General features: G+C 42.0%; 1 protein-coding gene across 1 annotated transcript in view; it reads left to right on the top strand.

Annotated features, from left to right (window-relative positions):
• TULP4 (TUB like protein 4) overlaps positions 1 to 22,895 on the top strand; it is a 156,915-nt gene extending 134,020 nt beyond the window's left edge. Inside the window, exons 8-15 of the mRNA XM_034060519.1 lie at positions 1,024 to 1,248; positions 3,443 to 3,677; positions 4,113 to 4,257; positions 5,090 to 5,234; positions 6,520 to 6,613; positions 8,242 to 8,385; positions 11,906 to 14,505; positions 16,081 to 22,895. Of these exons, the coding sequence (XP_033916410.1) occupies positions 1,024 to 1,248; positions 3,443 to 3,677; positions 4,113 to 4,257; positions 5,090 to 5,234; positions 6,520 to 6,613; positions 8,242 to 8,385; positions 11,906 to 14,505; positions 16,081 to 16,197 (3,705 nt within the window). The 3' untranslated portion in view covers positions 16,198 to 22,895. The remainder of the gene's footprint in view (positions 1 to 1,023; positions 1,249 to 3,442; positions 3,678 to 4,112; positions 4,258 to 5,089; positions 5,235 to 6,519; positions 6,614 to 8,241; positions 8,386 to 11,905; positions 14,506 to 16,080) is intronic.
• The last annotated feature ends 1,175 nt before the right edge of the window (positions 22,896 to 24,070 follow it).

Below are 24,070 nucleotides of genomic sequence, written 5' to 3'. Positions count from 1 at the left end.
AAAGCAAGAGATGAGAGGTGAAGAAGGACAAAAGTAATAGTGATAGGGCTATAAGAGGTCACAACAGACTGGTGCTTTACATGAAAAAGATGGGGTTTAGGAGGAGAGGTTAAAGAGCTCCTTGCAAGCACAACTCAGTATCCTCACATGAACTCTTGATGTTCATGCAGCAGGGAATAATGTCCAGAACAGCATTTGAGTTGTTTATTGTTAATTGTGCTCCATGTTCTGACAGTTAGTACCAGATGCTCCTGACTGGTTATGAATTTAGACATTTCTGAGTGTAGCAAGCAAAAGACAAAAGGCCATTCTCTGTTTTGTTCCTGGTGCTTTTCCACAGTTCACTTCCTCTGGGAATAGTTCAGAAGAGGTACTGTGCAGAGGAAGCCTCAGTGTAAGACAAGAAAGATGTCTGCATTTTGTCCAGTAGTTTACTAAGTGTCTCTGGGTATATAACTTAACTTTTCAGTTGTAAAATGTGAGCTATTACCAATGGGTGAGGATTGATTATATAACTGAAAAAGTCTTTGCATATGGCATCAAAAGATTCTGCTTTTTAACATTGTGTGGCTTTAAAGTCACTTATGATAGAATCGTATAGTGGTTAGGATGGAAGGGACCTTAAAGCTCATCTGGTTCCAACCTCCTGCCATGGGCAGGGACACCTTCCACTAGACCAGGTTGCTCCAAGCCCCGTACAGCCTGGCCCTGAACACTGCCAGAGATGGGGCAGCCACAGCTTCTCTGGACAACCTGTTCCAGTGAATCTGATAGACAGTTCCTTGTATAAAGGGCTTCAAGCCTTGTGAGTAAAAAGCCCTGTATAAACATCAACCACTGATACTGATAATTTCAGATGTTTACATCCTTCTTCCTTTTTTGGGGCAATTGTATGTATTTTTAAGTTTCTTTAAGACCTGTGGTAATGTGGCTGGTGCTGAATTCATGTTATCACTTGCTGTGCAACTATCTCAAAGCAAGTACAGACTCTTTTAAAGTGATATCCTTTTCCTTTCCGCACAGCGTCCCATCATCTCCATCTGTTGGGGTCACAGAGATTCACGTCTGCTGATGGCTTCCGGACCTGCATTGTACGTTGTCAGAGTGGAGCACAGGGTCTCCAGCCTGCAGCTGCTGTGCCAGCAGACCATTGCTAGCTGCCTGCGGGATGACAAGGATATCAGCAAACTGACCCTGCCCCCTCGGCTCTGCTCATACCTCACCACTGCCTTTATACCAACAATCAAGGTAAAAGGAAAGAAATGGGGGTGTGTGTGCGAGGAAGAGGAAAGGGTTGCTTGATTTCCCTCCCATGGTGCTACTAAGTGGCAGTGACTAAATGATAAGATATTACAATTATCGTCATTATAATTTTAAAAGCTTGATTAAGGGTCATTTCTGTCCTTTTCAAGAGCCCACTAATCTATTTGGTGCGTATTAAAATCTCAACAGAAGGCTCACATATGCTGATCTGCTTTATTCTATGGGGATGGCCTTTCCAAGGGCATCCCAAGGGTAAAACATGCTGGTGACTCACAAAAACTTCTGAAGCAGCTCACATGGACCATAAGACTGTATCACAGTCATAGGAGAGATTCACAGCTGTAAAACTGTTGCCTTCCCACTTGTTACATGAATCTTTATATTTGCCAGGAAAGTTACACTTTAAGACCTGTGGCTGTCCAGACATTTCTGTTGACAGTGAGTTCTGCTAACCTTACTGTTCTAACAGTGTTGTGGAAAATGAACTGGATATTATGCCTTTTCCTGTACCACAGGCAGAGCCATCTGCTCAGCCCCTTTGTTTCATGGTTTTGCCTGCAGTCATATCTCAGGATTTTGAACTCTTTATCACAGCCTATAAACCAGAGCATTAGCTGGTAAATGCCGTACATTCAAACATGTATTTTTGTGTTAGGTATTTTCTGCATACGTGTTAACAGCATTCTCCTGAGCCAGTTTCATATCCTTGTTAAAACAATGCAGAGCTAGAATAACTAATCTGAAATCAGTGGAGTTGGCCCAGCTAAAATGAGAATAAATTATGCCTGTAAAATAATGATTCAGCACAGTTCCATTTGCGTACTGCTAATGAGGGCAATTTGTACAACTGTGAAACATTTCATTTGCCAGAGAAGAATAAATGCCTTGCTGTAACCATAACTCTTTGATCTTCAAATCAAATGCAGAGCATTTAACACACCAGTGGTTCTCAGTTCTTTCTAGCATGCCTATTTCTCCCCAGGATGCTTTCCATGTTGTCCCAGAGCCATCCCTGAAGCTCTCTAGAGCTTCAGTGATGCTTGCTTAGGTACTGGGGAGGAGATGGGATGGGATGGAGGCAGCTGTTGGCTGTAGCAAGGGTGGGAGCCATGACAGAGCTCAGAGGGGAAGAGGCAGTACAGCAGAATGTACTTGCCAACAACCCTTCTGTCAGCTCCTAGAGGGGGGCTACATAGCTGAGAGGCTGACACAGTTCCCAGAAGCCACATGCCCCTCCCTGCTGTTTCATGGGTGTTTCTGGAGCCTCCTCAACACTGATCCATGCTTTCCCTGGCTTTCCCCCAGGCACATACTCCCACTGACATTGTCAGCTGTGCCTCCAGTGCCTGAAAAGGCACTGTCTTCCCTGCATGCATTCGTTTTCCACCTCCAGCTTGAGCACTGCATCATAGATCACTCCTCAGCCTATATCCATCTCAGCGGATTAAGGAGATTCCTTTTTTCCCCTCCTTTTTTTCCTTGTACTTTCATTTTGAAAGAAACTGTGTTTACTTATACACGTTAATACCGTTTGTGTCATACAGGCTCTGTTGTTATAGACAAAAGCAGTCTACTGCTTTAAGACCGAGCTTTTTATGGATTAATACAGTGTGTGGGCAAGCAGGGCAAGGTAATCCAGCCTGAGCTTTGTATTCATATTTCTTCACGTTGCACACAAATAGGCCCTCAGCAAAGATGGATCATTTGCTTGGAAGTGATAAAAGTACAAGCTTCTTCCACAGCTGACATCATTGTAGCGTAGTGGCTTAGTGTGTACTGATACTAACCGGGAATGGGAACCTGAGTGGCCAAGTTCACTTGGAGGACCACCAAGAGATAAGATATTCTGAGACTTAGGCTTGACCATATTACCCAAGTTAAAAAAGAGAAGTCGACGCTTGAAGACACGTTTGTTGTCTAATTCAGTGATCTAATCACAGGCCCAACCTTCCTTTTTCATGTAACTAGTTCCAGTTTTCTGTGTACAGCTGCTTTTGACCTAGCTACTCTGTCTTGCATGGGGGTCCTGCATAACTCACGCAGTAACCTGTACTAATCTTGAACTGAAAAGTTAGAGATGGGTTCATATTCAGTTAGTTGTGTTGGGATTAAGTCACCACAGGAAAAAACCACAATAACCTATAGGAAACTTTCTCTTTCCTTCCTTCATTTAACTAAGCCTCCTATCCCAGACCCAAACAACATGAGAGATTTTGTCAGCTACCCAACATCTGGTAATGAACGGCTTCACTGCACGATGAAGCGGACAGAAGATGACCCAGAGGTTGGTGGTCCATGTTATACTCTGTACCTGGAATACCTTGGGGGACTGGTGCCTATACTGAAGGGACGTCGCATTAGCAAGTTGCGGCCGGAGTTTGTCATCATGGATCCTAAAACAGATGGAAAAGCAGGTATAGCTGAATTGTTGCTCTGTATAAAAAAAAAAATGATGTAGAAAGACTTAGATATTAAATCTTCAATAGTTAAAAGAAAATCTTAGCATGACCTGGGCTCAGGCCTCTGAAATTATACCATTATCTCTTCTGTTTTACAAAAGGGAACTTCTTCTATTTTGAACAGCGGGGAACGGATTGATAATCAGCAGAAAATATTCTTTAATATCAGTTTTGAGTTGAAATTCACCCCTCTGAATCATGTTCACTTATGTTCAGATCACTGGAAATTTGGAATTTACTAGGCAAGGTGAAGAACGGTTAATTTTTCTCTGCATGGTTTTATCTCAAGTGCTGCCTGTGGATTGGATTTATGCTTCTGATGGCTGATGGTTGCAATTGATATCAGTTTTCTGAAGCACCACTTACATTTTCTGGGGCCTGTCTTGATAGATGAAATCTATGGAAACAGCTTGATTTCCACTGTGATTGACAGCTGCAACTGCTCTGACTCCAGTGATATCGAACTGAGTGATGACTGGGCAGCAAAGAAATCTCCCAAAATCAGTCGAGCTAGCAAATCACCCAAACTCCCCAGGTAATTCCTCGGATATTTCTTCTTCTTTTTCCACTGGTTTTCTTCCTTTTTTTTTTTTTTTTAACACTGTCTTGACACCTCATAAAATTAAAAGCAAACTTCTTCCGGCAGATAGAAGTCCTCTGAAGGAGTGAGGTTCTCTACAGAGTGCAGTTCTGGGGTGATCCCAAGAGATTGGTGTTGAGGTGGTCTGTGGGGAAGGTTCTGGGGCAAAAGGTTGTGGGTCATGACTTCTCCTCAGACAGTCTTAAAGAAAGATTTTATAAACTCTCCCACCTCTGCCTCTGCCACATGTGAACTTTTGCCACCATGGAATGTATTTTGTCCTTCAAACAGTCTGTGTTTTTACCTCTTCAATGCTCAGTCTAGGTAAACCTTTCATTTTCTATGGTCTAGCTATTCTATGACTCTGTGATTCTAAGATCACTGACAAAGTTTGTGGACCCTTGGTTTGCTCTACTGATGTGAAGATCTGCCAGTTCAGGTGTCTTGTTTTCATTTCTTGAGACATTGCTTGAAGTCTTAATAGCTGAAATAACTCAGCCCTACACCTTTTTGTGGATTAGTAGAGGATATATTGTATCTCACAGAACTGCTGTGAGCTTTGTTAAATGAATGAGACACTATCCAGTCTGAGTTATTGCAAGCGTGTCAGTTCTCACATATCTTTACATTTGACCTGTAACACTCCATCCTGTAGACTCTAAAGACTTCATTAGTCACTTAGAGGACACCATACCAGTTGTCTTCATTACGTCTTTATATTGAAAGACGTGAATTTTATGCGGTTTTGCATGCCTGATGATGATTCCAATTATTGCTTTATCTGCAGAATCAACATAGAAGCCCGCAAATCTCCAAAGATGTCACGAGCTGCACAGGAGATATCAAGATCACCAAGGCTGCCAATAAGGAAACCTTCTATTGGTTCACCAAGCCTAACCCGAAGAGAGTTTCCTTTAGAAGATATTACCCAGGTATTGTCCACATTGCTACCAGACCTGAGTCCAAATGCATCTCCTTCCAGAGGCTGCATGTTGTGATACCAATCCAGTGATCACCAATGAAAACTTTTCATTTAATTACAGTAGCTAGATGGAGCAACTAGAGAATTGCATTCTCTATTTAATCTCTATTATATCTCTAATTAATATTCCAGTTCAATATTAATGTTTGAAAGAGTCAATGGAATATCAAGTGTTGTCTGGTAATCCCTGCTACCATTGCCTTCTGTCAGTGTGAGGCCATGTGAGAGGTTTTATTCTAGGTAATGTTGCTGGCTGTTTGAAGGTGTGTGTAAAAATCTTTCATCAGTTTCTCAGAGTTATCTTAATGCTACCACAGTTCTCTGCTTTTCTAGGGATAAGCAAGTGCTTGCATCAGAAGGCCACATGTTCTCTGTCTGATAATTAACATGTAGTGGCCTTAATTGGAAGGAAGGCAAGGAATTAGCACTCTGTGCTCTTTGTGGTGTTTGTGTCCTGTGGGTAAATTAAACTTGGCAGGTTGTGGAACTGTCCAAGTTACGTATTTTATTAATGCCAGCCAGCGTTCTTTTCATTTTGTTTAATTTCAGATGTTTTTTTTCTGCACTATCATTTCACTTCCTCCTTTACATTGAAACAGTCTAGATCTGTTACACAGCAGTGGTAGGTAGGACTAAAAGTCCTTTGGATAAGACAGGAGATCAGAGGCTTAGATCCTGCTCTTGGCAGGATCTAACTCTTATTGACAGTGTAACTCTTGGCCTTTGAGAAAATCTCTTGATCTTTAAGACCCATAATTTGATCACCATTGAAGCAGTGGTTTGGGAAGCTGCTTCGGAAACTCCAGGAAAAATATGTTTGTCTTTCTGAGTAATTTCTGTTTTACTTATTTTTCTATAAAGTGATTCGTAAGCATAAAAGCAAAGGGCAGAGTATATTTACAGAATAGCTATGCTCTTGTGCAGGAGAAGCAAGTGCCTGACAACAGGCCTATTCTCACTAAGCTGCCATCATGTTGTTCGGTTCTTCAGTAGCTTTTATCAGCCAATGTGGCTGTTGTATACACAATATCTGATGGTGTTCAGATATCAAAATGAGACTTCTTAATCACTGGGTATAATAGTTGCTACATAAGCACATTAGGATGTTTCAGTAAAATAAAAACAAGGGGAGCTGAAATTGTATTATCACTTGGAATAGCCTGATTGCTGGACAGTTTTTTATTAGAGCTCGATACAGATTTTATTAGGTGAAATGATCTTGTTTTGCTTTGCAGCACAACTACCTTGCTCAGGTCACATCTAATATCTGGGGAACCAAATTTAAAATCGTGGGTTTGGCTGCTTTCCTACCAACTAACCTTGGTGCAGGTAAAAGTCAATTCTATTGATTTTTTGCATGTCAAACTCCCTTCTAACAAGCAACAAACTGAATGCCATTTGATTATTTATAAGTGATCAGAAGGCTTCCTTAACAAAGCATTTATTTTCTATGGACAGTAGCAGTTAGATTTTATAAAATTCATTGTAACTAAAAGAGGTTAAAATCTATACATACAACAAGATGACCAATAAAATATTAAGTCATAGTTGTAACAAAATATTAATCTACAGTCAAGACCTTTATTTTTACAGTTTATTTAAAAAAAACCCAAAGAACATTCTTGCAAGAAGACTATAATAAAAATCACAGATTTTAAGCTACTGTAATAGAAATATTTTTAAAAGTCAGATTTTTATAGTCACTTGGCTACTAATTATACCAAAGTAATATTTAAAAAGTTATTACAGCATCATGCTCAAGATTCTTCAAGTCAATGCATAACCTTGTCATATGGTTCTCTTTCTGGAGCATCAGTAAATTGGTAACTTCATTAAAAGTCGTATTTGTCTATGCTCCTTAATCTTTTTCTGTGTAGGCCAGTTCTATCTAGATAGTCCTGTTGAAGAAATAAGACTAAATAAAGAGCAGAGTACTAGTAGAAGTGAGCTCTGAACTGAAATATTAATGCAAGTATAGGAGTTCTGTGAGGTCTTCAGAAAACTTCTTTTTCCTGTGTTTCATTGTACAGTTAGATCAGGACTAAGTAATGATGCCCTTGCTGCAGAATTAGTTAAATAGGTACCTTTTGTAGCTATATTCACTACTATCAGACAAGAGATGGACTCCAAAATGCTGGGGAGAGGACTTTCTCTGGCCCAGCCTCTGGGCAGAGGTTGTCCTCTCTGGATCTTGTCATCCTGGGGACAGCCAGTGCTACTATTAAAGGGCAGTGGCACCTTCTACTTAACAAAATGTTACAGAAGCCCTCAGGTTTCTTCCAGCTACTTGTTGGGGGTTTTTTTCCAAGTAATATACGACTTTTTGACATCTGCATTTGCAATGATTGTCAAAAGATAGTGTAAGAATGTCCCTACTGGGTCAGACGAGAGGTCGTTCTAATTTTCTCATTCAGTGACAGATAGGTAGATAAGGATGTAAGTGTAGAGTAAGTGTATAGTGACACTTCCTTCAAATGTTCTCCCTGTCTCCAGTGATTAAGGTCCGAGGGAGTTCCTAACCCAGGAGGAGTTCCTTTGTGTGTAGTAACCCTTGACAGATTTCCTTCCTGAGAGCTTTCCAGTTTTCCACTAAACTCATATAATTCAGTAACATCCTTTGGTGAAGAGTTTCAAAAGTAGAATGGAAAAATTATCTTCCATAAAAAATAAATGTGAATACAAGATGACATAATTCATTATTTCTACATATTATTTAATTACATAAATGTCCCTTCTGTTTAAAGAGAAATAGCTGAAAGTAACAATATCTTTCAACTCTGTTTATGCAAAGTGTTGCATAGTGATTCAGCTATGAGTGGCCCATACTTGCATTTGTTCCTTAATACAGTAAATAACAATAGTCATAGCCCTTATTTCTGCTTTGAATTGATTCTTTCTTAGCTTTAGATGCTCTTTATGTAGCAGATTATTTATTTCTTGTTACATTGTCTCTCCAGTAATATATAAAACCAGTTTGCTGCATCTGCAGCCCAGGCAGATGACAATATATCTCCCAGAAGTGCGGAAGATTTCAATGGACTACATTAACCTGCCTGTCTTTAATCCAAATGTTTTCAGTGAAGATGAAGATGATTTACCAGGTAAGGAGGAGCTGGAGGTCTACCATGTTATGGATTAAGCTAGATGGAGGGCAGATCACTTGTTCTATCGCTAGTCCCCTTTGGTAAACACACAAATCAAAATCCCTTAGTCTGATGGGGGAGGTGGTGGTGCTGTAAAACTGAGTTAGAATAAGGCTAATATGTATTATGGACACTGTTTTCTAAAACATTGGAAAACGTAATCCGTATGGAGCTGATAAATTTCAAGTTCATTGGAAAAATTATCATCTTCTCTTTAGTTCACTAAGAATTCTCCAGAGACCATTATTCCATAGAATTCTCCTTTCACTTTGCACCTGTGGCAGAACTGTAACATATTGGAAGGCAAAAGGGTCATCCTCATGACCTGATGGCAGCAAAGTACAGCAAAGTACAGACAGGAGCTTGGCTTGGAGGGTGGGTTCCCATAAAACTCAGCCACCCTTTGAGAAGTGATAAACACCCATTTGGATTTTTATCAATAACAAGTCTCATAGAGAGGCTAAAATAGTGAAGTAGTTTATAAACAAGGGGGATTGGGAAGAATTTCTCATTTCACTGGGATGTGAGGTAGCAGAAGACTCAAGCAGTGCAGGGAAGGCTTGGGTGCAGGTAATGTGAATGTGGCAGGTAAAAGGACTGGAAGTACTCAGGAGCTACTCCAATAAAAAAATCATGCCAATAAAATTAACAAATAATAAAAAGGAGGATAAATTAATATATTTTCAGAATTTTCACATCAGTGAGGGATTCCTGTTGCCAGGTTACAGGTTTCAGAAAGTAATAGAAAAATAAAATATAGGAAAAAAAAGAAGTTAATACCAAGTTTTCATATCCGTTCCTGAAAATTGGATTAGATCTGCAATAACAATTCCTTTTATATTATTAAAAGAGATGAAATGGTACTCAGATTTGCAGGTTGGTGAACACCACATATAGGCAAATAGTTAGAGAGCTTTGTTACAGCCGTTTGAGAAGGCTGGTAAAAGAATCATCCTACTCTGTCCTCAGTAACAGCCTTCCTCTTCTTGTCCACTTTTTTCTTTCTACTTTTTTCTGAAAATTGGTTTGTGACTTAACAAATGGAGGCTGCCTAAGTCTCCAGAAACATTTTTGTGGATATCCTTTCTTGAAGCCTGCATCTGAAGGAAAAAAGTGTCATATACTAATGGGAAAAAAATACTGCAGTGTAAATAATGATTATATGTTACATAAAAACAAACCCTAGTACAGAGCTGCTCTTGGGAAATGGATTGTTCATAGAGAGGTACTCTTAATGTAGTCAGTAAAGATTTGGCAAGGCAAATGGAGAGCAAATTGATTTAACTTGCAGATTATGCAAACAAATAAATTAAAAAATAAAAACCAAATAATATTGTATTTAAACATTGAGGGATATTAAGCAACACCACAACAAATGAGGTTTTGTTTGACAAGGCACTTAATACCCATGACAGCAACATTGTGGGTTGCTCAAGCCAAGCTAACAATTAAACCTGAAGCTCCGGTGGATAAATTGCTAACCTGAAGGCATCAGGATGAAAGCATTGCCTGCCAGCCAGGCACAGAGCCATGCTGCCTTAGGATCAATTAAGTTTAGCTGTTAGTCTTCTTCTAAAGGAATGAACAGAACTACCATAAAAATTAGCCACAGACCTAGCTGTACACCTACTACAGACTGATGCTGATAAAAGCCTAATGCCATTGAAAATGTAATTATAGGGCATAGGTAGATGGACTAGAATTTTAATTAGAAATTAATCAGGAACTGGCAGCAGCTGGAAGAGTCCTGAATAATGGATCTCTTGTCTGATCTGGTCTTGCAAATTCGAGGTCTGCACACAGTTTGGCACGTGTAAATGATCCTGGATATTACTCTAGGATCCTGGAGCCTAATCTCTTTTCCTCTCATAAACCTGATGATGCAGCTCACTTGCCATTTTCTGTGGGTTGTATACAGAAAGAATCTGCAAGATTATTAGGGGGTTTAATATACTATTTAGTGTTTCCCCTTATTGTTGTATTTTGTTCCTTCTTAGCTTTCCTTCTCCACCTGTACTTGGTTCCAGTGTCCTCATTTCCCTGCCCTGCTCCAGCTTTTCAGTGATAGCCTCTGTTGCAATCACTCTCACCACTTTTTGCAGAAGGAATTGCAAGCAGTTGAGATAGCTCCATGCTTTTGCTTAACATCATCAGAATTGCCTCTTACCTCCCCCTCCTTTGTTGCCAGCACCACATGTGGAAAATATTCCTATATACGTTTGCTTCTTTTCACATTTCTGATTGCAGCCAGTCCAAATGCTTTTGCTGAAATTGCCCTGACTACAGCCCCCACTTCTTGAATCTTTTTGGCTTCCCATCTATTTTCTCACATCTTCCCCTTACATTCCTGCTCTGGCTTCCCATCTATTTCTTCACATTTAGTCTGTATTTCATTCTGTTATATTCCTCTCTCTATTTTCCTGGCTGCTCTCTTGCTTTTCATGACAACAAATGTCCAAGTTGGAGCCCATAAGTGTCGTTGGATCAGGACAGGCTTGAGGACCATCACTTCACCTTCCTCCCAAAGCTCAGTTCAGCATAGCACACTGGCACCTGAATGGCTCCAGAGGAAGTCATCCTGGGCCAGTAGGGACTTTTCTGTGCCTTACCATTAGGAAGGAGGAGCCCTAGAGGAATTCAGAAGTCAGTGTTAGTGATCCTAGGGCTAGGGACAGAGAAAAGGATGCTAGGACCAGGGGCAGTCATGAGTTTCTGAGTGGATTATCCCTTCTATGTTTTGTTGATGTATTTACTATCAAAAGACTCTCTCTGAAAACTAGTGAGTCTTGATTCAGCAAAACTTGTATTGGTTTAGGCAAAAGTAGTTAAAATTAGATGATGAGTCAGTGGTAATTCAGATTCTGAAAGTCTGTGGGAATCATAATGTAGACTGAAAGCAAGCTCTGAACTTCATCTCTGAATCATCACTCCCAAGAAGTTACTTTGAAGTTGATCACCAGCTATTACAAATAGATATTGTGCAGCGGGAATCAGTGGAGACCAGCTGGCTGACTTGTTCAAACTAAGCTCTGATCCATTGACTTGGGGATCTGATAGAAGTCCATCCAAATGCAGCAGAGTTGCTTAAGCAAGTTATGTAAAAGTAGCAAGTAGTTTAAAAAGTCAAAGGTAAAGTGTAATGACAAAGTACAAAAGAAACCTCCAGTTTCCAAATTTTACGTCAATGCTGCCATGAAGTTTCTCATTAAACATTTTTAGCAGCCCTCATGTCTTCCACAAGTGCTGAAGAAAACCCCAAAATATATAAAAATATACGAAACACTGCTTGAGAAGAATTCACTGGTTTAGTGCCTGTTAGCCAACCACTTGCCCACCCGCTGCAGCCAGCACACGCTTGTGGCCCCTCATCCCTTCAGGCAACCCCACAGCACAGGCCTTGCCATCATCGCATGCGAGGGTCCCCTGGGGGTGTGTGGGCCGCGGTGCAGCGGGTGACGGGCTGTGTCTGTCGTTGCAGTGCCGGGCGCTCCGGGCGCCCCAGCCAGCAGCCCTCCGTGCACCGTCAACATCCCCATCGCCCCCATCCACAGCTCGGCACAGGCCATGTCGCCCACCCAGAGCATCGGCCTCGTCCAGTCGCTGCTGGCCAATCAGAACGTGCAGCTGGATGTGTTGACCAATCCGCCGGCGGAAGCGGGGGGCGAGGGGGCGGGGCCATTCCCAGGGCCTCCGGGCCGCTTCCCCGGGCCCGGGGCAGGGCAGCTGGCCGGAGCGGGGGGCGATATGGGCCGCTCTGCCCCTGTGCCCCCGGCCCTCGCCCCGCCACCTCCCGCTCCCCCCGCCATCACCCTGGCCGACCTGCGGGACCATGGCGACCGTGAGCACGAGCCCCTGCCCAAGGCCAAGGCTCCACGGCCCTCGCCACAGCTGGTGGAAGGGGACGCTGTCATCTTCGGAACCACTCCGGAGCTGCAGCTGAACAAGATGAATCCGCCGCCACCCTACCCTGGCACCATCCCCACTGCACCTCCTGCTGCCCTGCCACCACCACCTGCCCCCCCACAGCCGCCCCTCGACCTCTGCCTGAAAAAGGGTGAGTTCTCCCTTTACCCAGCAGGGCACTACCAGACACCACTGGGTTACGAGCGGATAACCACGTTTGACAGCAGCGGGAACGTGGAGGAGGTGTGCCGGCCTCGCACCAGGATGCTCTGTGCGCAGAGCACGTACACCCTGCCAGGGCCCGGCAGCTCCGCCACCTTGCGTATCACCGCTGCTGAGAAGAAGATGCAGCAGCCCTGCACCAGCGCCACCCTGAACCGACTCACGGTCCCCCGTTACTCCATCCCAACCGGGGACCCACCGCCCTACCCTGACATTGCCAGCCAGCTGGCCCAGGGCAGAAGCATCACACAGAGGCTGGACAGCAGTATCATTCACGCGACTCTGCGGAGGAACAGCAGAGAGGCAGCCTTGAAAATGGCTCAGCTGGTGGATGGTCAGAGAGCCACCTTGCAACTTCCCCCAAAAGCCAAGAACAATGTTGTGACAGCACAGTACCAGCAAAGAGTACCCACAGCCTTGTACACCTGCAGCCAGTGCAGCAGCAACAACAGCAGTGGTGGTGGCAGCAACTCAAGCAGTGGTGTTGTGGGCAGCATCACTAGTGCCAACGCTAGTAGCAGCACTTCTAGTATTGGTGGCATGAGATCTGATCTGAGCACGGGCAGTGCCTCCCAGCACAGCTCCGTCATGGCTCACTCTGTCAGTACTTCGCCTCTGGCCTCCCAGTCGTCCTACAGCTTGCTGAGCCCACCTGATAATTCCCGTGACCGAGCGGATTATATCAACTCCGCCTTCACGGAGGATGAGGCTCTATCTCAGCACTGCCCAGTGGAGAAATCAATACGGCACGTGCCTGTGTCCCTGGCAGAGGCTGCCCTCAGTGTAAAACGGCCACCACCGTACCAGTGGGACCCTATGGTGAGTGAAGAGATATGGGTTCCTCAGGAAAGGACATCTCAGAGCTCAGTGCCCAACCCTCTAAAACCGACTCCTCTTATCATTGGTCAAGCTCAACATCTGGATATGTCTCGAGTACCGTTTGTTTCCCCCAAATCTCCAACCAGTCCCACTGCCACTTTCCAGACGAGTTATGGGGTTGGAGTACCTTACCCAGGAAACTACAGTGCCCCTCCCCTTCAGGGAATGCAGCCTCCCTGCTCCCCCAAAGAAGCTCTGGCTCCAACACAGTTTGCACAGCAGGAGCCCACAGTTGTGCTTCAGCCAGGTTATCCATCCAACCTCTCCTATTGCCCTTTGCCACCCATGTACCCGGGAAGTAGCGCCTGCTCTAGTTTACAGCTGCCACCAATCGCCTTGCACCCATGGAGTTCCTACAGCACCTGCCCACCCGTACAGAACCCCCAGGGCACCTTGCCCCCCAAACCGCTCCTTGTGGTGGAAAAGCCGGTGATGTCTCCCCCGCCGGCAGAGCTGCAGGGCCATGTGGGCACAGAGGTGATGGTGGAGACAGCGGACACCTTCCAGGAAGTGCTCTCGTTGACAGAAAGCCCTGTTCCTCAAAGGACAGATAAATTTGGCAAGAAGAGCCGGAAGCGCCTGGACAGTCGAGCTGAGGAAGGCAATGTGCAGGCTATCACTGAGGGCAAGGTCAAAAAGGAGGCAAGGACACTGACTGACTTCAATTCGCTAATATCCAGCCCTCGGCTGGGGAGGGAGAAGAAGAAGGTTAAGAGCCAGAAAGACCAGCTGAAATCCAAGAAGCTAAACAAGACAAACGAGTTTCAGGACAGTTCAGAGAGTGAGCCAGAGCTGTTTATCAGTGGGGATGAACTAATGAACCAGAGCCAGGGCAGCAAAAAAGGTTGGAAAACCAAAAGGAGTTTGAGGACAGCCAGTGAGCTGGATGAATTCAAGTGCCGGAAGGCCAGTGAGAAGGAGGATGGCAGGCTGGGGAGCCAGGGATTTGTATATGTGATGGCCAACAAGCAGCCGCTTTGGAATGAGGCGACACAAGTCTACCAGCTGGACTTTGGAGGGCGGGTGACCCAGGAGTCAGCCAAAAACTTCCAGATTGAGCTGGAAGGACGACAGGTAGGAGGGGTGTACATGAGGTCCAAGGTGGGAACTGGGCGGGGGAAAGCCATGCCAGGAATGAGCTTTGCATCTCATGTAGCGAGTGCCTCCCTCTTGTGTGAGCTGCTCTGCCAAGAACAGCTTTGTCATGTGGTTGATAAAAGGCAACCATCAAAGGTCTGGATTCGGAATGGAAGGTAAAGTTCAGTTGTAAAGCAAATGTATAAAATAGGTTTGGTTTTACTGCAGTCGGACATGGGAATAAGGGCCTCCTCTGGTCCCGCTGGCTCTCACTTCTGGAAGTGGGTTTTGTAATAAACACATCTCCCCAATGGTAGCTGTGTTTGCTGTTGGTTGTTGTGGATAGCAGCTATCTGAGTAAATGCTGCAAAAGCTAACAAAAGTTAGCCAGTCAGAGGACAGCTAAGGCAGAGGTGATGGATGAGCAGTTAGGTTCCCTCCATGCCAAAATTTCCCCTGTGGGTTACCAGGCTTCTGGTTCTGGTTCTTAATGCTAGACCCGTCCCAGAACAAAGCATTCCTGAGCTGCTTCTGACCCACCCATGGGTAGAGGGATCTGTGAATAGTTCAGAAAACCCCACGTTTAATTTTAGGCTCTCACCTTGGCCTAAGTGGGATGTTACTACACCAAACCCAGGCTATTAAGTGGTAGTAATCATCAGGACACTGAGACTTAGAGGGAATCGAGAGCCTTGATCTTTTAATAATCAGAAGTGACTTACAGTGATGGTAGAGCTGGACAATGAAGTAAGTATGTGTCTTCTGATTTAAATGGGGAGTTAGATGTCTTAAATATCCAACACGCATGACCAGTGATAGTCTCTTGATTTTGTTCCTCTGTAACAACAGCTCATTAAAAAGACAGTCATCAGAGCTATTTATATTCCTTTCTTTGGTTAAATGGCTGTGGATACATGCCCATGGACAGCTGTGCTAAATCACCTTGCTGCAGGCTTTGTTGGTGAGGGAGCAAAGCCTGACTCAGCTTCCACAGACAGCCTTCATTCTAACTCAGGGATCTTCACTATAGAGCAAATATGATCTGGGCTTCTCATGAAGCAAATGAAAAAGCAATAATAATAAGCCAAACTTAAGATGTTCCCTGTGGAACAACACTTACCCAGCTATACTAGAGTCACGAGGTTGGTTATTCCCCTTCCCTGAAAGCTTCTTTCTTTGAAAAGAAAATCTGTTTCCCTTATGATTGGATCTCTCCAGGGGAGAGAATGATATTTTACTGTATGAAGCATGTTGCTGGTGTAACTTGTGTCTGCTGGAGTAGTTGATGACAATCTCCTTACATCAGTGCTGTATACAGGCTAGTATGTTTTAAAGCTCAGTTTACTCTATAAAGTCGAATATTGTAGTCAAATACTCCATACAGAGCAACAGTACAGAGCTTCGTACCACATTCTGTGAGTAGCCCCATTCATATTAGCTCAGGAGGTGAGGTGTTTGTACAAAGGAGCAAAAACATTTTGCTTTTGTTCTTCTCTGGTTCCTTTCCTGTGGATCACTTTTTTTGACTTTGTTCTCTTTTTCCTTCCCTTCTCCTCTTCCCCTGCTTCCCAGGTGATGCAGTTTGGAAGGATTGATGGCAATGCTTATATTTTGGACTTTCAGTATCCATTTTCTGCAGTGCAAGCCTTTGCTGTTGCTCTGGCTAATGTGACTCAACGCCTCAAATGAACAAGCAGAGACTGGAGAGAGGAAAATGTTGACCTTCTCAGAAAGTCCAAACCGGAAAATGTCAGGGCAGCCTGCTTTAGGTGTGCAGAGGTGCCTGGGAGCAAAGAAGGCAGTAAAACTGGAAAAGTCTCTTGGTGCCCAACAGAAGGGCATTAACTCTAATCAGTCATGGGGTAGAGGGGGGGGGGCTGTTTTCTGTTTCGTTTGTTTGTTTGTTTTCAGGTGTTTGGTTTTTTTCCTTTGAAGCATTGTGCTGGGTCTCAGAAAGAGCGAAGGGTTGAGAGCCATTTGGTGTTACTTGGAGAAGTGTGGCTTTTGGCTTGTTGTGGTGGTTCTGCCGTGTTTGCTACAGTAGCTCATGTAAGCTCATAGGGGGATTAAAAAAGACTGCTCTTTTTGATAGACTGCCTTATATCATGTTGTTCTTTTTAAAACAGGGAACATAACTTTTTTTCTGGTCCAGTTTGTACTACTACTACATCAGTGATAGCAGCAAAAAAAAGGAAAAAAAAAAAGCTATAATACTTGAAGACACGTGTTTCTTCTTTGATACTAACTGAGCATCACAGGTTCCAAGGAGGCATATGTAGGTCAATGTTTAATTTATAAATAACAATGTATTATTAAGAAGAGAAACAGCTGTTACCAGTGGGTGATTTAAAACCCCACTGTATTGGAGAAGTTGATGTCTGCTTGTTTTGTGTGCTGTTGTTGGGGATAAACATCTTTCAGTAGGTGACGGAAGATAAAGGAGTAATTACAAGCATTGCTTCTTTTGTTATTGGGGGATAAACATCTTTCGGTGGGTAACACAAAAAAGGGAGGAAGTAATCAGGAGCACCGCTTCTTTGCTCATACTGATCAGCAGTATTCTCTGATTTGGTAGCTGGGAGAGGTACAGTGTGAGCAGGTGTACCTACTGAGGCCACACCTGTACGTGCTCCTCATTTAAACGTGTTTACACTTCATAAACAAAGCAGGTGAGAAGGCCCAGTGTATTCAGTCTTCTTAGCAATCAGTATGAATCAAGTTCTACAGCAGTGTAGAGGAAGGAGACGGAAGTGTAACAAGTCATGGCAAGCAGCAATTTCATGAGGAAAGTAGTTTCAGTACAGGAAACAACATCATGGCTGGCTGGAGAACAAATGAGTTGAAAGAGGAAGATAAAAATGGACAGAATCATCCCCTCTTATCATCTTGCTACTTGACTAGTCTTTGTGACTGTGGTTTGAGAATATAATGCTCCAGCTAAGGGCAGGAAGCCAAGTTTACATGGAGTATTACAAAGGAAGGGTTCATAACAGTAGCATGACTCTCTGCAGTTCTTTCTGGTGGACATGCAGACCTGTTGTGCATTTCAGAAGGGTTACTTGCACAGAAGAGTTTCTGTGTTGTCAATGTGTTGTGCACATGCTTATTTGCTTTCTTTTTCCTCCTTGCGTGCATTTTTATATGAAGTAGTTTGCTCAGTAACACACAAACCCCAAAACTATTGATGTTATTATTTGGACATTAGATTACAAAATGTAACTGCAGATTTCCTTCAGAAATTCCTCCTTTAAGTGAAAGGCACACTGAGAAAGTTATGTTGGTTGAGGTGTCAGTGGCTGCTTTGTCTTTCATCCATGGTTTAACTTCTCACTTGAAAAACTTGTTATAACTTAAGATGAATAGGTGTTCTTTTCCCTCTTAAATCCTAATGGTAGGGCAGGTGTGTGTTCCATTTGGTTCATTCTAGAGGAACATATAGCATAACATACTGCATAGGACCCTGCTGTATTAGAGGTTATCAGCATGCAGTGAGTTTACACCTGCTCTGCTGAGGCTTCTAGAACTGTACAGCACACAAGGAGTAATGCCAGTCAGGAGGGAGTTTCAGAGGGTTGCCAAGGGAGGTAATGAGGCAGATCATCCACAGGTAATGTGCAGCAGGGTAAGTCCAGGAAAAACGACATGCAAGATTATTTCTTTAGAGAGAGGAAGCAGAGGTAGGAAGGAAGGATGGGGGAAGTAGATGGTACCATGCCTGTATTATCCTAAAGCTCAACAGCTTCTGCTTGCGTGTAGGAGTGGTCGGGCACGACATTCCCCTTGGCATCTAGCTGATTGTTGTTTGCTTCAGTTAAGATTTTTCCATCAGTTGTCTGGGCCCATTTGTTTTCTTTCTCACATGCATGATTTATTCAACAGTTTGAGTGCCTGTGTGTATACTGTGTGTGGAATAGAGGAACCAGAATGGGTTTGATTCCAGTCCCTTTAAAAGCAGTGGAAGTGTTTCCCCTGTATTTTTGTGGATGAAGCACTATTAAGCCCTTTATATTGAGTTACACACTGTACAAACAGTAGGTTGAATTCTCAGTCCACTGAATCCAGTCAGTACACAAGGAGGAAAGTTGGCTGATGAGAATCTTCACCTGCCCTAACATCTGTGGTAACCAGTCATACTCTAATTAGAGTATAACAGGTAGGCACTGAACACCGTAAGAGAAGAAACATACCCTGGCTTGTTTGCTTGCTGAGGGAAGGGCTGCTCAGTTACGTGCTAGAAATCTTCAGCTGAATGAAACATCACCTGCAGTTTTAAGCCAAAATTGTTAATACATGAAACCAATATGAATGGTGTTTTTTTTCTGAACAAACTCTAACCTAAACAGAAGGACTTCTGCATGTGGTTTCTTTAACCTTCCAGGGAACAGTATTCCTCTTCACCTGGTGCATTCCAAATTTTTCCAGTTACCAGCAGTTTTATGCAAATGAGGAACTGACAAATGAAACCTCATACAACAAGTAGTAGAGTTAGTAATTTGGTTTCACTGGCCCAGGTCATGATTGTGTCCTTCTGATGGCACTTACAAGGAGTCTTGGCGTAGAAAGAGACCTCATTTCTGCCCCAGCAAAATGCAAGGAATAATTGTCAAATATTTGGAAAGTAAATAAAATTCCCACCATACTTCCCATTTACTTGTCAGAAAATGCTACAGGATAAGATTATCTTTTTGAAAATCATTTAACAGAGTCCCTTGAATTGAGGATTTTAATAACATAGAGAATAGCCCATATTAGAGAGATAAATACTGACAAATATATAGAATTTTAATGAAAGGAATGGAAATTATGCAAATATCTGGATGTGCAACTGGATCCTGAATTATACAAAGAACAAATGAAAGTGACAGTTGTTTTATTTTTCATTGAGATACAATATAGGAAGCAAATTTAAAAGCCTCTTCCAAAATTATCACTTAAGTCCTGAAGATTGCTATTGCATTCAGCCAAAAAATAGATGTTACATTTTCTATTCTATTAGTAAATCCCTGGTTTCCTGTGGATAACTGAGTTCTTCTAGGAAGAATGTAGCAGTGTTCAGAAATATCTAGTTCTTTCATACATACAGTAATTCCCAGTAGTTAAGTGTGTTTTTCCCAAAGCTTTTTTTCAGTTGTGCAATAATTGTGACTGTCTAGGGGGTTTACTTATTGTTTGGTTGGTTGTTTGGTTTGTTTAGGTTTTGGGGTTTTTTAGGGATTTTTGAGTGTTTTTTTTTAAGATAATTTAAAGCAGATTTCCTGTTAATGTCCAAAAGACAATTTATTTATCTTACATAATGTAATAAGTGATTTAGGGATTATTTTATTACTATGTATCAGTGGGTTATACACACTTCCTGATTTATATTTATAAAGCATCTTTGTAAGTAATTGCTTGCTAGCAGGATGTTTTGCTGCAAGAAATTAAAAATGCATATAAGAAGACCTGGTTTTGCTGGATAATGTGCAGAATTTCATAATGCAGGCAGGCAAAAATATCTGTTGGCAGCTGAACACAGTGAGTTTGCTGTGAAGGACTGTGTAGATTACAAAGAATGTAGATGACTTCTTTGGGACCTGCAGAAATTTGTCCTTCTCCACTGTTTTCCTCTTTTGTTTCTAGCTTAATTCACTTGGGAGCTTCCAGCAGAGTCTAAAAATTGGTAATTGAAGTTTGGTATGAAGTGCAGTATGCATGGAGTGGCAAATTTAACTTGAAACAGCAAGAATAGCATGGTTCTGCAATGTGGTAAGAAACCGTAAGGAGGGGAATGAAAGAGCAAAAAGATGAATTATTACATTAATAATTTTGCACTCAGTTCCAGAGGTAGCAGTGATACGTGTCATGGGCTGCCTGAGTACCAGTAAATCTGCACAAAGCTTCGTATCAGTTAAATAAACTTTCTGTTATGCAACCACAAGTAAAACAGTTCCACATTTCTCTCTTCAGTTTTGCTCCATTGTTTTTATGAAGATGCATGAAAGTCTACCGGCATCAAAGTTCTTTGATGAGCTTTGAGCCTAGACTTTCCGTAGGTCCAGGCTTTCCATGATGTGACTTTTTAATATCCTCTCATGAATTCCAAACAGATTTTGGAGCTTGCCTGGTCATTGCCTTAGACATTTTCTGTGCATTTGCTTTTTGCAGCCTAATGTCTGTGATCCTATGTTATGTTGGTGCCCCGTTACCTGTCAGAAACAGTTTAAATCTGCATATGAAGAATGCAGCATGTGCAAAAACTTATTTGATTGAGAGAAAAGGGAGAGAAGACAGAGTAAGTTTTCATTGGCTTTTCTTTAGCTTTTATGAATGTTTCCAAGAGCAACATGTTGGAAACTGCACATTTCTGGGGAGCCCAAACCACTCCAGACCAGCAAATCTGACTCGAAGATCAGTAACACATGAGCCACTTGCATGGCATACTGACAGAGGGCCAACTTCTAGCCTCACTACATGGTTACACCAGGATACATAAGAGAGTAGAATCTGACCCAAAATATACTTTCCCATTACTGTGTAATTATAAGGAATGACTTACATGACCCATGTATCCACTTAAGAAAGTTATAAAGCATTAACCAACGCCATTTGACAGTTCTGTATAACCCCTCCTGAAGAATGCTAGATTTTTGCTTTTTATTCCTATTTCTAGGACTCCATCAAGGAGAGCAAGGTGTTTATGTTATGTAGAGATTGATATAATAGATTTCCTGGCATAAGAGAGCAAATGTTCTTATACTGCTGGCAAAAATGGAAAAATTCTGGTAAATAAATTTTCCCATTTTTTAGTCCCTTCATCTTCAAGGCAAACAAAATCTACCATCCGCAAATACCAGTTTAGACTCCTGCTACCTTCAGGAGTTGTCTGCAGGTAGGCACCACAGGTCCTCTTTGCCAGACTGGAATTTACATGCACCATTCTTCAAGGAATAAGATTAATTACTACTTGTGATCCATGGGCTATGAGTATTACTTTATCTTTGTATTTATTTAATTTTCGTCTGAAAAAAAATCCTGCAGAGAAGTTCTAAGATTAAAAGGCTCAGCTTTGTGTGTTGCCTGATAATCTCTGAAGATGTATCAGGTGGTAATGTCTTTGGGCATTTTGATTGCTGCTGCATCTAGAAAATTAGATTTTTATGACAAAAGCAATTAACCAAATAAATGAATGAAGCAGGATTCAGTGAAGCAGTTCTTGCTAAGAAAATTAAGAACTTCATCCTTCAAGTTTTGATTTTACAAACTGATCTATAGTGATAGATTTGTGCTTCAAGGCAAATTGTTGTGGAGAGCTAATGCCAGTGCTCAGGTTTGCTGATCCAGAGCTGACTGCAGGATCAAACCAAAATGATTGTGTGAGACTTAAATAAATGGAAAGTATCAAATACTTACATATCCAGAGCATTCAATAAAAAATGGGTTAAGATTAATAATATTAAAAGATTAATAATAAAAGAGAAACATTTTTGAACAGTGTTCCTACCACCCAAGTTTCAAGTATTTCACTGGCATAGTTCTCGGCTTGTAATTCCTACTTAGGTTGTTGCAAGCTATTTGTTCACAACTTTCCTAATTTTCCATTTGGTTCTTTTGCTTGCTTGATACATGTTTTGCCTTTGGTTGCCTTTTGTTTCACCTTTCTGCATTCACTGCTCTTTTTTCTTTCTGTGTGTTGTGCGTTGGGGAAGGGTATGTCTGTTCAAGATCTTGTTGTTTATTGTAGATAAAATATATGGTGTTGTGGAATAGCATGGGGATGCATTTGATTGAAAAGGCACTGTAGTGTTTCCTGAAAAAGAAGGGGAGTTGCATTTGTTTCTAAATGCATTATTCTGGTACTATAACTTTGAATGTGATTTGGGATTTTTTTTCTTTTTTATTTTTTCCATTTTGTTTCGGTTTTGGGTTTTGTTTTTTAACATTAATTTAATGAACATATAATCATGCAGGTGCATGTGTTCTTAAGCCAGCAAGCCCAGCATGTGTTTTCTTCTAGCTGTTGAAAATCTGGTACTCGCTCTGTGTACTTTTACATACCTGTCCAATTTTTTAAATACATATTTGGAATCTCAAGTTTTTTTGGGTTTTTTTTGTTTGTTTTTGTTTGTTTGTTTGGGTATTTTTTTCTCCTCAGTATACCATGGTATACTTGATTTCCATTGTACTTAAAAACTACACTGATATGCCTCTCCTTTTATGTATTTTGTGTAATAGATTTTGCAGAAGGTGCCTAGAAAGCATTGTTGGTTTCCCTATAAAAATGTGGTTTGTCCAGATTCTTTACTGTCTACATGATTGAGAGATGGACTGATTGCCCTATTTTTCCTTGATGATTTGGAGTTGTAAGAGTTGTCCAGCTGTTGCTTAATAAAATTTTGCAGACTAGAAAATTCCTGACTTGTTTTTGTTGCATTCTGCATCTTGTCAAGCACCTTAAATAATTTTAGAGCAGATGCCAAATCTGCGCTGGAAAGACCTGAATAACTAACAGCCAGATGCCATTATGCTTTCTCTTTTTAATAACTGTGTCCACAAGTTCCACTGAACCTGATGAGTGTACCAGCCCATCATACTTTGTGTCGTTCATATGGGAGAGTGGATGGCAAAGATCTCATGGTAAAAATGTTCCTCTCTGCCTGGATATCAGCCAATTCTTGTGCTACTTCATCTCTGCTTTCTTTCCTTTTTGAGGAAAGTACCTTTGGGGTTTGTGGTACTTCTCATTTTGTCATTCATATACTGAAAAGCTTAACATTGCTATGAGTGATTCCTCTGTCCTGTCATCTTTAACAACAGAATAAAATGCTGTGATTGCCAGTGTGCATTTTCTGGTTTTTAACTAAAATGAGCATTCTGGGGGCTGAGAAAATAGAAAAGGTAGTGAAGTAGCTTACCTTGCATAGCAAACATACCAGTTATGGCACAAATGAGAGAACCCTGGTGTGGGTCCTCATAATGGACCCAGAGTTTTGCAAGGGTCTGTGCTGGATCCTCACCTGTTCACCATAGTCATGGGTGGCCATGAAAAGAGTTTGAACATGGAGCTACAAAGTTTGCTGATGAAAGTAAGTTATTCAAAATACTAAATGCAATGGGCAATTGGCATAGAAAGTGATTCTATGAAGGTCTTTGTGAAACTGCGCAATAAAATAGCAGGTGGAAGTCAGTGTAGGTAAATGTGATGTGAAATGGGGAAGAAAAACAGTCCTAACTTCACATTTGCAGTAATGGTCTCATTAGTGAACTCTACCACTCAAGAGAAACCTCTTGAGAGTTTGGTAGGTTTCTGAAAACATCACATTGATGCTCAGCAGCAGTCAAAAGAGGAAAATAAAATATTGGTAATGATTAGGAAAAGAATTGAGAGCAAAGCAGAAAATACAGGATCACTCTATAAAATTGCACTTTACCACACTGTGCATACTGTGCAGTACTGGTCCCCTTGTCTCAGAAAAGTTAAAGATCTAGAGAAGATTCACGGAAGGGCAATTTAAGGCACAAATCAATTCCTACATGAGGAATGACTGCAAAGGGTAGAACCCTTCACCCTGAAAAAGAGATAGCT

The sequence above is a fragment of the Melopsittacus undulatus genome, chromosome 3 (assembly GCF_012275295.1).
Source record: "Melopsittacus undulatus isolate bMelUnd1 chromosome 3, bMelUnd1.mat.Z, whole genome shotgun sequence".
NCBI classification, from domain to species: Eukaryota; Metazoa; Chordata; class Aves; order Psittaciformes; family Psittaculidae; genus Melopsittacus; species Melopsittacus undulatus.
This window is presented reverse-complemented; position numbering and strand designations above follow the sequence as displayed.